Source organism: Diplotaxodon limnothrissa, linkage group LG18, assembly GCF_057381915.1.
Source record: "Diplotaxodon limnothrissa isolate DT_005_m linkage group LG18, D_limnothrissa_male_GT1.1, whole genome shotgun sequence".
NCBI classification, from domain to species: Eukaryota; Metazoa; Chordata; class Actinopteri; order Cichliformes; family Cichlidae; genus Diplotaxodon; species Diplotaxodon limnothrissa.
This window is the reverse complement of record NC_140613.1, coordinates 4,873,619-4,890,398: the sequence shown is the minus strand read 5'-3', so window position 1 is coordinate 4,890,398 and position 16,780 is coordinate 4,873,619. Positions and strand designations below refer to the sequence as shown.

The following is a 16,780-nucleotide window of genomic DNA, read 5'->3' as shown; positions in this document are numbered from 1 at the left end:
TGCAGTGGAATTAAAAGATCATCACTGGGGGTTTGCGTTAATACCAGGCTGCAGTTTACTCTCTTTTTGTTTTAATGCAGAGGTAGTGCACTAAAAACAGACTGACCGTCGGGGATTAACAGCAAAAACCACAAACCAGTTGGTGTGCTAAAACTGTGTGTGTGTGTCTGTCGGTCATTTTCTAAAACGTAACAGGTTTTCTTGTCAGCAATTTTAAAACGGTTTAATTAAATCTTTGACTGAAAGTTCTGTTATTTCACAGAGGGGAACTCCACTTTCCTGTACTAAGATTTCCAGAGTTAGAGAGTGGATATGTTGGTATTTAATGATCCACTCTGGGATCCAGGTGCTGTCCTTCCTCACTTTAATATTTTAAAAGATTTGAAGCCAGTAGACCGCTAATGCTGTAAATCCCAGTCACGCAGCCTGTCAACTTTACTTAAAATTCTAGTGGACTTCCCAATATTTCATAAAGCCCAGGTTACACTGCCTGTTTATCTCATCTGCCCCAGAAACTTTGTAGCTTTGCACAACCATAGACTAAGTATAGTTAACCTGGGAATCTCTGCTTCCAAGCTGTTCTACTCTAATGCATGATTTCATTAAAATACTAGCACAACGGTAATCTTTACTCAAATCCTGTTTTTTCTTTTAAAAAGTATTATTTTGGGTTATTGGAAATGCATCAATTTTAATGCTAAAGTGGATTTTAATGGCTTTTTCTGATTCTGAGGCTCTGTAGTTTCTGGAAAAGTGTGTTAGAGAGGTGTGGTCATAATTTAATCAGCATAAAGGCACACTTGCAGACTTCAACACAAACAAATGCACAAAATCAGAAGTGTTTTGTGTTAACACTTTTAAAACCCTTTAACTTCCCCGTGAAGAAGTCTTTTATATAATAACTGCTTCCTCTCAGGGGATAAATGACCACATCGCTGGTTCTTTTACATATTTTTGTCCCTTGATGACTGACTAACTACTTCTTCTGTGCACTGGTCATTGTTTATTTCGAATGAATTGTGAAGGCTAACTCCCCAACAGTTGGAAATTGGTTTTGAGATTTCATTTCAGTAAACGTGTTAGCGCTCCACCCAGCTTTTTACCTGCAAGCAGTCAAAGCTTGCTCAAAAATTACCCACACTGCAAATGCAAAACAGTAAACCTTCAGTTCAGATAATGATAATAAAGTCAGTGCAGTAATAGAGTTTGCAAAATGATTTATTTGATGCTGCTCTAAATCTGTTACAAAAGAAATCGGGTATTTCATGCAATGGCACAAACGACCATAGACCTTTAATGGGTTACACCATTCATTTGATTCCATACTAATGTTATTATGTCTTCTGTCCTGATTTCTTGTACAAATTTGAAATGTGCAGATATTTTATTTTGATAAACAAATATAAATGAACCACTTGGGCCTGTTTTAAACCGTACGCTGTTATGTGAACAAGCTTCTTTAGTGCATAGAGAACTATTGCAATGGAGAATGAAATGAAGTGATAGGGGTAACCTGGCCTCTCATGCTTCAGCTTTTTTAAGTCTGTCTCTGGAAAGCGGCGCGATATTTGGAACTGTGATATTAAAGCTTTGACACATCTGTGGTTTTAGTACTTGTGATTGTTGAGCTGCAGTGGAGTGTGATGGCCAGGTCAGTGAGGAGCGAGTGAAACGCTGACGAACATGAGGATCAGAACACGTGCTGAGGTGAAACACGCAGGAAGCCTCCTCACAGATTTCATGGAGGTAGGGAGTCTGACGTTAGCGCTTACGTCCCGCCGGGAAGTTGTAACCAGACCTTGCTGTGTCAGCAGGTTACTATGACAACGCTATCATACCATAACATTTCATCGCGCTCCCTCCTCCTCCTCCTCGTCTTGGCCTCAGCGCTGTCCGTCCGCCAGCCTGTCTAGCGTACCGCTACACCGCTTGCCTCCTCACCCAGCTTTTACTAATCCTGTCGTGTGCAGCTGCACTGTTGTACACCATGATTAAATCATACCATCAACAGGCAAACATTAAATGAAACTTGGCAACTCCAGTCCTGATTTATGCCTCTGATTTATCTGAGTAGACTGAAGGCTCACAAGCTTGTGCCTGCTGACTGAGCTCCGTGTCTTTCTGAATCTCATGATGTTTTTTTTAAACATTAATTTCAAAATTACATTTATTATGAGCATTTTGCAAGCTCTGAGCTTTTTCTCTAATGTACAGCTGCCATAAATCTCTTTCACGGCCCTGCTGTGAGTGTGTGTTGCTGCCCCAGCAGGTCCAGACTAGTGTAATCAGTGTAGCAGGGAGCCGAACTACATATGCAGACTCTGTACTTGATGCTGTAACACCTGAGAGCGCTCTCTGTGCTCATTATGCGTGATGTTGATGCAACTCTTTGGCTGCAGCAGTATTACAGCACATTAGGGTATTGTTACAGAGTAATCTGCAGTTATCAACACACGAGTGAGTGACATGATGCTAGCCAGGTGAAGGATGAGCAGGAAGGAAAGATGGATAATTAGCTACCTGCTCACTGCAACAGCTGATGCTGGCGCCACTGAAACATGACTCACAGTGCAGTTCAGATTGTGTCTCAAACCAGATCCAACCAGATCAGACTGCTTGGCTGCTTCTACCTGTTGTGTAACAAGCAGCATATTGAGGCTCTCTATGTAAGTCCGGCACACTGTCAAGGATCAGGGTATTATATTTATGTCTCAGAGACATCTCAGACTACATGGTGTACAGCTGAAGCTGATGAGGAGGACGAGGCCTCTGTGTGTGTGAGAGAGACTGGTTTGGTTGGTCTGCCTGTTCATTAGCAGTGTTACTCTAAGAGTTACAGAGGTTTGCGGAAAATTTTTGCCAGAGGTGGGGCTTAGACAAACCCAGAATCTGGATCTTATCCAGATGTGGATACTGGGACTTTTGAAGGATTGTTTATTGTGATATTGGACAAAACTGAACTTTCTGCCTCATTTTCTAGGAATGCACCCATGCAACTCTTTTTGATAGGATAGATTTATGTTGGCTTTGGGTATCTGCTGGTGCAAGGTACCGATCCGAAGCCAGGGTTAAATGAATAAGCTGAGAGGCATTGTTTGATGTGTAAGGAAACATCAGGATTGACTTAAACACTGATTGTGTGACTTTTAAAGTAAATTATAACAAATTCATCCACTATTAAGTATTAGTAAGGTATTAGCAAGTGCTCAATTCAACATTTATACACATTACTCCTCCTTAATCCGCGTCATTTGTAAATATACACATATGTTTATCCATCTGTTACCGATACACGATGTACAGCTTATCACTGCTAGTTGAATTCATAATCATAATCACTGTCACTATAATATATCTGTATTTATCTAATTTATGTATAAATGACCTACTAAGGAGAAATAATGCTATATAAATTATTAATTAAGCACTTGCTAATACCTTGCTAATGCTTAATAGTGTGACATTATTTTAAAGTGCTACCAAAAATTTTCATGTAATTTATTTGCACTTGTCTCGTCCCAGCCTACTGCAGGGGTGTCAAACATAAGGCCTGGGTGCCGAAGTCGGCCGTGGCGAAGCCTCGAATCAAGCCCACTGGATTTTCCTTCATACTACGCCAACATAATTAACTAACACCAATCAAATCACAGGAAAGTTCCTGTTTTTCAGCTATTAGCGAGTCCACAATAAATTTTAAAAAATGAATATGTTTTAATTACAGGTCAGTGTGTGCAATGAACTGTCACAACATTTTCTGTAATTTTACACATTTATCATGTAGTTTCACTGGTCCGGCCTACTTCAGATCAAAGTTGGCTGTATGTGGTCCATCCTGTATCAGTCTAGATTACAGTAGCACATAATGTGAAGTGAAATTAAGTTGCAGTGAACAAACATCCTAGCTTCTGCTTGCTGTAACACCTCTGTGTCTGAGCATAACAAGAATGAACGTAAACAAGTGCGCAGTAGAGAAATAAAAGTGTCGTCATATCAAAGCTTTCAGTCTTTTGACTTTCTTGACCGCATTTTGCTGTTAGGTTAAAATTAAATTTTGCAAACATAAAAGAAAAGCTGTAGCAGTAACTGTGAAGTACTTCCAAATTGGTCACTCTTTGCTTTTAGCCTCCTCCATATAATGTGCTAGCTTTTACTGCTGAACTGCTGCCAACGCATGGCATTACAAATCAGTCTGTTGTCACGGATACCCAGTCCAGCTTTTTTCGTAGCCGGGGTTGGACCGACATCTGTCTGTTTGTTCTGTCTTCCTCCCCTCACCCCAAGCTGTTGAAGCAGACGGCTCCCGCAGCCTGTTCTGCTGGAGGTTACTTCCTGTCAAAAGGGAGTTTTTCCTTCCCACTGTCGCCAAAGCGCCAGAGGTTATATGGGGATTTCTCTGTTGCGTTATTGTCGGGTCAACCTTACAATATAAAGCACCTTGAGGCAACTGCTGTTGTGATTTTTCGCTGTTTAAATAAAATTGAATTGAATTGTGGAATTAAGAAAAAACTGCGAGTCGTCTACTTTACAAACCACTTCATCCAAATAGCCTTTTGGATCCAGTCACTCAATTCAAGCATGGTGTGGAGAGAAGTTTCAGCCTCAGCTGAGGTCCATGAGTTATACTGAGACTGCCCAAATTGTCACCTGGCATTTGGACATGTAAAATGAGGCATGCATGTTCGACATATTAGTGTTTGTAACTCATCTGGCCAAAGATTCAGTGAATTTATACTGTGACCAAGTGAGGTGAAGTGTCCATTTGTCAGTCCATATTTCACAATAATCCACGCTCCTGTAGTTTTGGAAAGCAAAATAACAATCACCTCGTGGGTCTACAAGTTGTGGTCAGGGTTAAGGTTATATTTGTTATTTTATGAGCATTTTTATCACTACTACTTGGTCAGATTTTAATAAAACTTGCACACAATGATCACTTCTTGGGTCTTAACCCAACTCACATGTCTTGCTTTACCGGCATTGACCTGTGAACTATGACGGATCAGGAGGCGGATAAGCTGCTATGTCACTGACGTTTGTGGGTATTTCTTAGGATGACTTATGCATAGTGTTTTATGTTTATTTTATTTAAAAGGGGTAATGTACAGTTATTTAATTAACATCAGCACTTATGTTAATATGTGAGATTTTTAACTGCAGGTTGATGCAATTTATGTAACAACATAAAAGAAAAGGCAAGCATACAGAAGGATCTATGCAGAGATGAAACCCCGAAGTATCTGAATGATAAAACAAAGACACAACCATTAAACAAGTCCATCACCCCCACTGCAAAAACATAACATATATTTATAACAGGGTGGTGTTAATGGGACTGCACAGTGTTAACCGGTCTGAGGTTATAGATCATAAAGGTGTTATGCAGACTTCAGATTTAGGATGATTTTCATTCCCAGGGTTTATTCTACCTTAACATTGATCATTGGAACGCTGAGGCCAAAGATGGTTTCCCTCCATCAGCACAAACACTGCTGCCTCGACAGCAGCAGGTTGGTGTGCACTCTGCTCTCCTTCTGCTTCCTCTCTCTTTGCATCCTGTCTCCTGTCTGGTTTTATTTCATCTTTCTTTTTCCTTTTCTCTGAAAGCCTCTTTATGACAAACCATATGTGTGCAGGGTACATAGTTGAAGTAAATGTGACAGAAAGCATGGTTTGTGTGGCTTGCACATTCATCTGTTGGATTTTTTGTGTTTGACCTATTTCTTTAACCACTGAAAAAAGTGCACACTGGCTCCTTTGAGCATTTGCAACCTGCTTATAAACCACTTTTAACAAATAAAGCACATTACTGTTGCTTAATTAACTGGAAGGACTCACAAAGACCTTCGCCAAGCTTCTAGACTTATCTTGCAATTTTAAAGACCGCAATCCAGATCCACACCAAAATTTAAGGTGGACCTATAATGCTAATTTCCAGCTCCATATTTTTAATGGCTTTTTTCTTGTGCTCCACCTTATTTTAAAAAAAATTGTAATACTGCAGACGGACAAACAAGCACAGACATAATTCCTTTCACTTATGCTCCACCTCCGTGAGGTGCAGTGTCCTGGGTTCATACCAGGGCAGGGCTCTTCTGCGCACTCCTCTAGGTGCTCTGGTTTCTTCCATCACTGAAACATTAATTCTCCTTTCATTGCACTGGTTTATAGCTGGAGTTGGCTGTATTGGCTGCATACTGCTCCTAATATTTCGGATGGCTTAAATGGAGAGAATGAATTTTCCTATGGGCTTTCAGAGGCATCTTAATCTTCTCTTCAAAGCGTTTCTTTTGTTTATAAAAGTGGTTAATCTAGCAAAATTCTTAATATCACTAGAACACATGATTGAGAGGCTTTTAGAAAAGTTTTTGTTGCTTAATGGTTATGTATTAAGATTTGACTTCCAGTCTACGTTGGAAATAAAGAGCAGCAAAGAAAAGCCATCATCCTTCTGGTCCCTGACTACTTTATCATAAAATTTTAATGAAGGTCTCACATCTGCGCTGTCACAGTCTGTCTTTCTTTGTATGATTCATCATCTTCTTTTCAGTTTTTTGTTATTTTTCTCACTTTCTTTCTGGCTCCTCATATCTCAGCTGGGCCCGTTTGCCTGACCTATGACCGGCGGCGTGCTCGTCTCTTATCCCTCTGAAGACAGTCACGTTACTGCATCACGTTGTGTAACACGGCAACCTGCCAGCCGAGGGTTTTCCCTCTTCTTTTGCTTTGTAAGGGATTATCCACAGCTCCCCTCGTAAGGCCTGAGCCCTCAATCCCATCACTCTGTTTCATCATCCCAGAGTCTGGCTCTCTTAGTCAGATGATGTAATAATCGAGTGGAAGGATGGCATGGAGAGACAGACATTGTGGTTCTGTCAAGATGCTCTGCAGATGAGTAACTGCAGTGCTCACGTTGCTGCCGGCATTTCTGGAATGTGTTGATTTGATTGGGAAACACTCCCTAAATGAGGAATGTGTGCTGAATCTTTTCATTTTGCTGAGTGTTTGGGGGTTTTGAGAAATCAGGCAGGCAGGTACATATTGATCAGTTTTCAAAATGTAGCCGAGGGAATTATTATACTGTTATTTTTATTTGAAGTAACTGTTAACCTTGTCAGAAAATCAACATAGTATAGATGAGCAGCATACTGCTGTATTTATAACGGGTGAGCTGAAAGCCTCTGAGAAGATCAGATACATCACGTGAATTATTGGCTATGGGAATGAGACTTTAAAAAATTACACATAAATCTGGATTATCAGCAGTCAGTTTTTATTATTGAAAATGTTTCTGTTGAATAAAGTGTTTTAAAAAATAATAATTAATACCATATCCAAATGTTGTCATTATAGTTCAAGGAAATTTGCGATACTAATATTTATGACGATATAGAAAAAAATACTGAACAAGTTTCAGTAATGAGGGGCATTTTTCAACGAGCTGCTGTCAGTGATGACACACTACCGAAATTGAATTGCGAGTTTACTGAAACAGGGTGCCAGCAGCAGCATTGTAACACAGCACGAGTCAAATGGAAGTACAGGTGGTGTTTTCCCTGGAAATTTTAAGGAGACGTATAAAATAACAGCTTAACATGTTTCTTTTATAATAAGCAAAGTAACATAACTTTGTAACTCATCAAGAACCGAGCAATATGGTCATATTAAAAGTTTACTTGTATTTTCTTGCTAGTGTGCTGTATAAGTCCTGCTTTTCTTCCATGTAACACATCAGTCATTTCCACCCATTTGCTCTTCTCTCTTGGCTCTTGCTGTCAGACATGCCGAGGCTAGGAAACACAAACACATGGTGTTACTATAGCAGTGATATCACAATATGACACACGTCACATAAAAATATTCACAGGTATTATCACATACGATACGATATGGCACAGCTATAGTCATTACACTTTAGCTAGTCTTGGTGGTTTATCAAGACATTTAACTACTTTTTAACTGTTTTTCCAACCCATTGAATTGAGTTTTGTTTTTCCCAAAAAGATCTAGCAAAAAAGAAGAACTAAATCTCTGGGTAGTGACCTACTGCTTTGTAACTCAGCTGAGGAACAGCTCTCTCCGTATGGAACGCCAGGACTGCCATAATGAATTAATTAAATACACCATTAAATAATTAATTAAATGTGGCAATAATTAATTAAAATTGGAATTAATTAATTAAATAAATAGTTATGACACATGTAATTAATTAATTATTGACACATTTAATTAATTATTTATGTATTTCACGTTTTAATTAATTATTGACACATTTAATTAATTAATTATTGACATATTTAATTAATTATTTATGTATTTCACATTTTAATTAATTATTGACACATTTAATTAATTATTGACACATTTAATTAATTATTTAATGATATATTTATTTATTTCATTTTGGCAGTCCTGACGCCTGGCTCTCATCATGAAATAATTTTATCTGTCAGCCTCACCCATCAAACTCAGGGGGCGGGGTTAACGCTGATCGAGTCAAAACCATTGCTTTGGCCTGGTGGCCATTGTTTCTAGCACACAACAACCGGCATGTGGAAGCTAACAGAACTGAGCTTTGAAAAACCCTGTTTGTGTGTTACCAAATACCGTTTTAATATTTTTTTAGCCGAGAATGTAGTGGTTTAATCTTCATGTGTCTGGTCGGTTTGTCAAGATACAGCCTCTTTGCAAAAGTGTTTCGATGATTTCGGAGATGTCTGCCCAGTCTCACGGCAAAGCGTGGGATAGACCCGCTCGCCTCGCAAGCAATCCCACCGACAAAGCGCAGGCCCCGGTACACAGCTGTAGTAACCCCCGCTGACTTCTTTTACTGAGGTTATATTTATCGGTGTTTTATTTCCTGATGTTCTTATGTGTCCTACGTGTTTCAGTCGCCAATTCTGAATTATAACTAACATTAAAAACATGTTTAAGGAGGAGAGAGAGCAAATAAATCTGTTTAACATCTGATCTTTGGGTTTTTGTTCAGTAATCAGCGTGACCTGTGTATAAACACATAAAAGAGATAACGTTGGTGTTTCCGTCATGTAGTAACTGCTGGCTTTAACTGTACAAAGGTTGTTCGACACTATGAAACACATACAGACTTCATGATGTTCGGCTAATATTTTTATTGTGAATATTAATCATGCTGACCTCGCTCTGTACACCACGCAGCGAGGTCAGCATATCCACGATATCCTCAGCTCCATGAGTTAACACAAAGTTTCCCAGCTGACTATCTAACTGCCAACTATTCCAGAGACGTGAAAATATACAGCATAAAGAAAAGTGTAAGAGACTCAGCAGCAGATTAGAATAACAGTTATACATTTAATAAATCACCAAATGAATCCAAGAAACGAGCAAACCTGTTCCGACAATTTGAATTTGTATTCCCTCAGCTGCAGACTCGCTGCTGTTTAAATGTTTGAAAAGGAAGATTAGATATAAACAAACGTCAAACATAGACTCAGTCTGCCTTCACATTTGATATGAGGCCAGCACGTATAGTGGCCTCAGCAGGCTATTACTGAAATACACGTGCTATATCATAAACTATGATATAAACAGGGAGGTCCTATTAACATGTTTAGTTTTAAAGGACACCTTCCTGCCTTTAGTCTCATTCATGAGCAGTATTAGTTTTCTTCTAACATCCAGAAGTCTGCACAATGTGTTTCATAGTTTGTAACAAGCCTTTGACAGGTAAACATAACATGACCGAAAAAGCAAAAAAAAAAAAAAAGAGAGAGAGAGAGTGTTGACATAAGAAGAGAAAATGCTCTCAATTATGGAGACAGGCAAATGGTTCATTTATGTTTGATGTGTGTTTATTCCTCCCTAAATATCGTCGGTGAAGTTTGCCATGCATGTCAGATTTTCCTGCGCATTTTTATACCTCTGCCAACAGAGAGAGAAAAAAATCACATTCTAACAGACAGCTGGTGCTTAGAATACAGTTGAATAACTATTAAAAAACAGATGATATTTAGATGATAGTTCAGTCTAACACATGTGCCAGTGAACCATTAAACGTCTGTGAAACTATGCAGTTATGAAACGTAACTTTAACCTCAGCCAAACCGATTTGCTCAGTTGTAAATAAAACAGCGAAGTAAACGTGACCCGACAGACAGAACCTGAGTGAATGAAGTCCAGCGTTTAACCACTGAGAGCTAAAACTCAGCTGAGGTTTGAAAGCTGTGTGCTGGTGATTGGACATCAGCCGCTGATAAAGCTGTTCGCCTATAAAGTGCTCTGTAAGGAAACGAGCTCCAGCAGCTCTGCGCTCGGGGAAAACACTATATTTACTTATCTTGTGCAGAAAAATGCGCTGACATTGCGTTATATCGAGCACCGGCTGCCCAGTTAAACTGTGACTATCACCAGGTAACTAGGCGTGTTTCTTGAATTAGCAGCAGGTGTTAAACAGCTGACAGATGAGGAGGAGGATGCATGCAGGTAAACTGAGGGTCTGTTGAGCTGATCGCTGGTTTCGTGAGAAAAATGTCAGCTCGTTCTTTATGTTACAGAAGCACAGAGACACAAGACCAGGCGGAAAGAGACGATCGTTCGGTGAAAATGAGAATCTGCGAATGCAACATGTGGAACACGGAGAGTGGAATATGTAAACAAACCGGTTAATGTACCCCCTCGGTGCACTCTGCATGCTAACTGTTAGCAGAGCTAGTGAAATCTCTGAAAACATCTGAGCACTTTTGCAAGCATGTTCTATGTTGACAACCTGACCAGACATTCGCGGCTAAAACACTGTTAAAAGTGTAGCTGGTGACAGAAAAACGGGGTATTTTAAAACTACACCACCACCATTGCTGCCTGTGATTTGATCTGCATTCTGGGATAACTGGCTGCCCCAAGTCTACACAAGCAATCGATTATCTAGGATCGACCTGTTTTGACTTACTTTGCACGGCAACCAATCAAATGTTAGAGAAGCTGCATGGGCAGCGTTAACCCCGCCCCCTGAGTTTGATGGGTGAGGCTGACAGATAAAATTATTTCATGACGAGAGCCAGGCGTCAGGACTGCCAAAATGAAATAAATAAATATATCATTAAATAATTAATTAAATGTGTCAATAATTAATTAAATGTGTCAATAATTAATTAAAATGTGAAATACATTAATTAATTAAATGTGTCAATAATTAATTAATTAAATGTGTCAATAATTAATTAAAATGTGAAATACATAAATAATTAATTAAATGTGTCAATAATTAATTAATTACATGTGTCATAACTATTTATTTAATTAATTAATTCCAATTTTAATTAATTATTGCCACATTTAATTAATTATTTAATGGTGTATTTAATTAATTCATTATGGCAGTCCTGGCGTTCCATATCTCTGTGCCCTGTTTGTTGTGTGACTGAGCAGCAATGCTTCAGTGACAGAGAGCAGCAGTGCAGCGTGAGAGGGGAAAAAACACTGAAAAAGTTATGCACACCGGTCATCTATCGAGCCATCCTCTTAATTGCTTATCCATCTTAGTGCCATTAGGGGTGCTGGAGCCTATCCTTACTCAGCAATTACTCTAAGGGTCTCAGTAACAGTGGGCTGTAATTACCCATGCAAACACTGGGGAAAAAACACATATTTGCAAGAATCAACCACAACGACGCTACAAAATTCATGATTTCAAGTTAAACTTGGTCAGTCCTGTGAAGAGCTACTGCAGAAGTGTTCTGTATTTAGGAAGATCAAATTATTTCTTTATTAATTAACAAGTATCGACAACTACACACTTCAGCATATGATCAAAAACGTAACATCACTGTAAGAGTGGCAAGTTGTTTGATTTGCACTATTTATAATAAGGCTTTTAAACCTTCATATAGTACATTGAAGTAAAAGCATGCTACATAAGTGAAAGTTAAGTGCATCCTGTTAAGTGTTAGTTTGGCAGTTTAACAAAAAAAAAATCAAAAAGTGTCATTATGGACATCTCAGATTCTTTAAAAGAAGGTTAAAAGAACAGGAACACAACATTTACAACTGTGCTAAGAGACAAACATCTCAGTTTTAGTGTCATTCCTGTGCCCCGTGCAGCGTACTGTTTGTATTTAGATTGACTGAGTCACTTCTAGGCCACAAACACAGTGGAAACCATGTTACGTGTTCACAAGCACTAATATAACTGAAATAATCATCACAGGACTAAATTTGTGATTTGAAGTTAAACATGAACAGTGCCTTTTCCCTTGGCTTTCCAGACATGTTCCAAAAACATCTCAATTATTCTACGAAACCAGTATCCACAAAAAAAGGACAGATAACAAAGTATAAGCAAGTAAACTAAGCGCTCATACTTGTTGGTCAAAGTTTGTATCATTTGCTGCTGATTACTAGCAAAAATGTAAAAGACAGATGTCAGAAAATATATGTCGTGTTCGCTTAACAACAGTAAACAATAAAAAAAATAGAAACAAAAAAAAACAAAACTAAAGTGAAGTTAACAGTTTAAGCCATCACTGACGGAAACCCAGTGCTCCCAGTATTTCCCAGGACTCCCAGGACAGTTTTGGTTCAGATAATTTTCAGGTTCCTCCAGTGCCTGGCCCAGCTTTGAGTTCTTAAGTGCTTTCAACTCCAGCCAAGGAATTAAAGATTTTAATTCCCTCTAATTGGAGAAATCTTATTCGCAGCTTCAGCAGCCACCTGATTGCACAGTCATATGATCTGCACACATGACACACACACACGACCTTTTGTAAATGGCTAGATTAGTTCTAGTGTTGCATAAGGCCTGCAGTTTGACAAATGTCATTGAGTTCAGTGTAATGGTGTAACTTTGACACAGAAGCTAAACAAAATGCAGTCTGCTGTAATTGTACCGGTTGTTCTCAATGCTAATGGAGTAGTCAGCATTCTGAGCTGTGATAATCTACCTCACTATTGTTCAGCATTTATTAGCTTTAAGTTCAACCTCGGGTTTTTACTTTCAGCCATGATGGCAGAGCAGTGCCCACTAATGCAAAGCTCACTCTTTTTCAGTTCAGCCCTCGTACCTGTCCATTTTCAGTGAAATGTTTTTTGTTTGTTAAGCCCCTTAACACTGACCTATGAGTCATTGCAGCATAAAAATGGCTCCTATCACAAGGGATGAACCAGTGTTCTAGTCACACATAATTGACAACTTCACAAAAAAACATTTTAAATGGTATTTTTTAGGCCCTTCTTTATAGATTAAAAAAAAAGTAATGTGTATGTAGTGGTATGTCCACCTTTTTATACAATCTATGGATAGATGGTTGCTTTTTCAGCATTCATTACAAAATGAAATCCATTCATAGTACTCACAGTATTAAATCATTCCTCTGTCAATTATAGGTACTTGAAAAAGTTTAGGATTTATTGAGGGGCAGCAGATGAACTCTGGGACATGTGCTGCAGTAAAACTAGTCTAGTGGCACTGCTGGAAAAGGGAAGTGTCTGACAAAGAATCGAATTTAGCCGTTTCCTAACCTGCCACCATCCCATCAGTCTTGGGATCCTGGTTGTAGCTAATGTCGTGTCGTGTGCTGCCTCCTTCAGTTTTCTCACTTAATACATACAAAAATAGTGCAAATTTGTGACTTCTTCCTGCTTTGTGCTACTTGTGAGAGAGAGGAACTACAAAATATCCAACCAGGTTTTCTCAAACACGTGCACAGTTCATGTTTTAGCTCAGTTTTGGTCACATTAAAAAACTTCCAAAGCACCAGACAGCACACAGTCGAAGATGGGAGCTTTTGATGGCCTTCAAAAGAGATTGAGACCAAAACAAAGCAGAAAAGATGCATGAATGTTGGAGTTGATTTATCTGAACTGACTCCAGTGAGATGACGAGGCTGCTTTGTGTCTGCTGGATGTTGTTCAACTCTAAAAGTAGTTTTGATGTTCGGCCAAAACTTGCACACATTTAAAGTTCGAGCTCTCTGCTTCTCTCTGTTCCTTTCAGCCATCATGTACGTGATGGGAGCGCTGGGCCCAGCAGCTGGCTACCTGCTGGGTGGAGTCCTCATCGGCTTTTACGTGGACCCCAAGACTGTTGTCAACATCGACCAGAGTGATCCCCGCTTCATTGGAAACTGGTGAGAAGAGTCTGCCATGAGCCCATCCAAATGTAAAATATGTGTGTATGTTGAAGTTGGTGGGTTTTTTTATATAAATTTCCATTAAAGCAAATACACTCTGTGAGTATCACTACTATTACCAACACAGTAAGTTAACCATTTGTGTCTTCAGTGTGATTCACTGGGTTTAGTGCTGAAGCTCACAAACGGGGCACTGAAGAGTATCCTTCGAGTTTTTATCCCCAGTTTCTCAGAGTGTTAGTGGTAAATAAACTGTATTACTTAAGTTTCAGTTCATTAACACAGTACAGTTCAGTAGTATCTTTCTTGGTGAAAGTGCTAGAAACACACTTTAGTTGGTACCTGGGGTGGATTCTAAGTTAACCCTTTGGTGATATTCAATGGCTCTGCCTCGGAGACGAGCAGGATTATGCATCTAGATGCCTTTTTCAAAAATTTAATAAAAAGTTAAATTGTTTTGAGGTTCCATTTTGACCAATACTTTCCTCCTTTTCTCCAAATATAGCCAAATTAACGTGGCTGGTGAATGCTGCGCCGACTAAAAATGGAAACCAGAGAGTAAATACAGATTATAAATGTACATGTATCAGAAACGAGTCTAAAGAGATTTAATTCTCCAAGTCTCAAAACTTTGAAAGATCCAGTATTTACAAATTTTGGTTCTATTTGAAGTGGTGATGGTGGAGTTATGTGTAAATTAGGGGTGCAACGATACTCGTATCGATATTGAACCGTTCGATACAGTGCTTTCGGTTCGGTACGCATATGTATCTAACAATACAAAATTTGTAATTTATTTTATCAACTTTCCTTCTGACGATGCTGTCTGTGTTGAGCGCTCAGTGAATCTGCGTTTGACTACTCCGCCTAGGCTGCACTGTCGAGCGCAGATCCACTGAGCGCTCAACACAGACAGCATCGTCAGAAGGAAGAGCGCAGGGCAAGCTAGCGAGACAGAAGTTAAGCTCTCCTTGCAACATGGCAAATTGAACCTCCCACACCCTCATTCAGATCTGGCGTTTGGAATTATTTTGGTTTTCATGTGACGTATGACTCTGAAGGTAAGCGTGTCATGGACTAAAGTAAAACAGTATGTTGGATGTGCCACGCAATGCTCAATTACATGGGTGGGAACTAGTGTGCTAGCGCAGTTAGCTCGTTAACGTGTTGGCCGTCTAGCCCCACGCACAGGGCGATCAGGGGTAGCTTGTTAACGGAGATTTGCCGTGTTGTGGCGTTAACGTCATTTCAACGAGATTAACGCTGACAGCACTAGTGGGAACACAACGAATATGACTGCACATTTACGCCGACATCATCCTAGTGCAAAGATAAGTGGAAGCAGACAAAAACAACGAGCATGCATGCTACAAACTTTACCCGAGTCATTTAGACAGCCGTTAGCACATGATTCTCCTTATGGGGACCTGATATGTTTAATATTGTGGCGAGCTCAGACAAGGGGTCCGTTCTTCATACCTCGCTTACTACATCCAAGATCAAATGACACATCCAAGACCAAATCATCGCGCTAACCGTGAGCCCGCTAATCCGGTTCCCCGAACACACCTGCCGTTGACGATTAGTACAGCTGGACGCAGTAATGTGACATCACTGGGTGGCCCAACAGGGGCTACGCATCGATAGTAGAAACACTGATCGGCAACCCTTTAATTGGTCGGCGAAAATGTCGAAGGAGCGCGCTCGGTATTTTTCGGCAGCAGAGCAAGAACTCTTGAGTGAGGGATTTCAGGAGTTTCAGAGTTTAATCAGAACGCAAGGGAACACTGCAAAGGCTGCAAAAGCAAGGAGAGAGGGCTGGCAGAAAGTTGCTGACAAATTAAACTCGTAAGTAATGTAATAATAACAATAATAATGGAGTGGATTTATATAGCGCTTTTCAAGGCACCCAAAGCGCATGACAATGCCACTATTCAGTCACTCTCACATTCACACACTGGTGGAAGCAGCTACGGTTGTAGCTACAGCTGCCCTGGGGCAGACTGACAGAAGCCAGGCTGCCATATTGCGCCATCGGCCCCTCTGGCCAACACCAGTAGGTGGTAGGGTAGATTTATCTTATCACACTATATTATCCAATATTATATTACATTATATTATATTATAATATGTTATATTGTATCCCCTTTCACATTAGAGCCACAACAGGACCCACTAGAACATGGGAACAAGTAAAAGTGAAATATAGGAATATTCTACAGAATGGTAATATTTATCACTTATATTGCCTTTAGTCTCTTGAAAAGAGACCCTGAAATAATCTGTTTGTTAGTTTATAACAGCAACCAAGAAAAGGGCAGAGCAAAAAAAGACAGGTGGTGGTCCTGCACCCCCTCGTCAACAAGTTGGTTAAGTGAATAATACCCTCACGGGAATATCGATATCTCTCTATGAGCACACTGTCGCGTGTCGTGAGCTAAAGGATCCTGTCTATCCCGCAATATACGCTGAATTCTGAGGACTCTCCTTATCAATCTTGCACCTTCTGCAATGGGTGGCTCGCGTAAACGGACAGGACATGGCTGCGACAGGCTTCCCAAATCCACCTTCGCTTTTATAGCCGTGGTCTCCCATCTTGATTACACGAAGTAATTTGCAATTACTACTCTGAAATATGAATTACATCTGTAATAATCACATACATGTAATAGAATGTT

General features: G+C 39.7%; 1 protein-coding gene across 1 annotated transcript in view; it reads left to right on the top strand.

Moving 5' to 3' along the window:
- LOC146612921 (solute carrier organic anion transporter family member 5A1-like) overlaps positions 1-16,780 on the top strand; it is a 48,342-nt gene that overhangs the window by 10,542 nt on the left and 21,020 nt on the right. Inside the window, exon 2 of the mRNA XM_085377184.1 lies at positions 13,967-14,099. Coding sequence (XP_085233310.1) covers positions 13,967-14,099 — 133 coding nt within the window. The remainder of the gene's footprint in view (positions 1-13,966; positions 14,100-16,780) is intronic.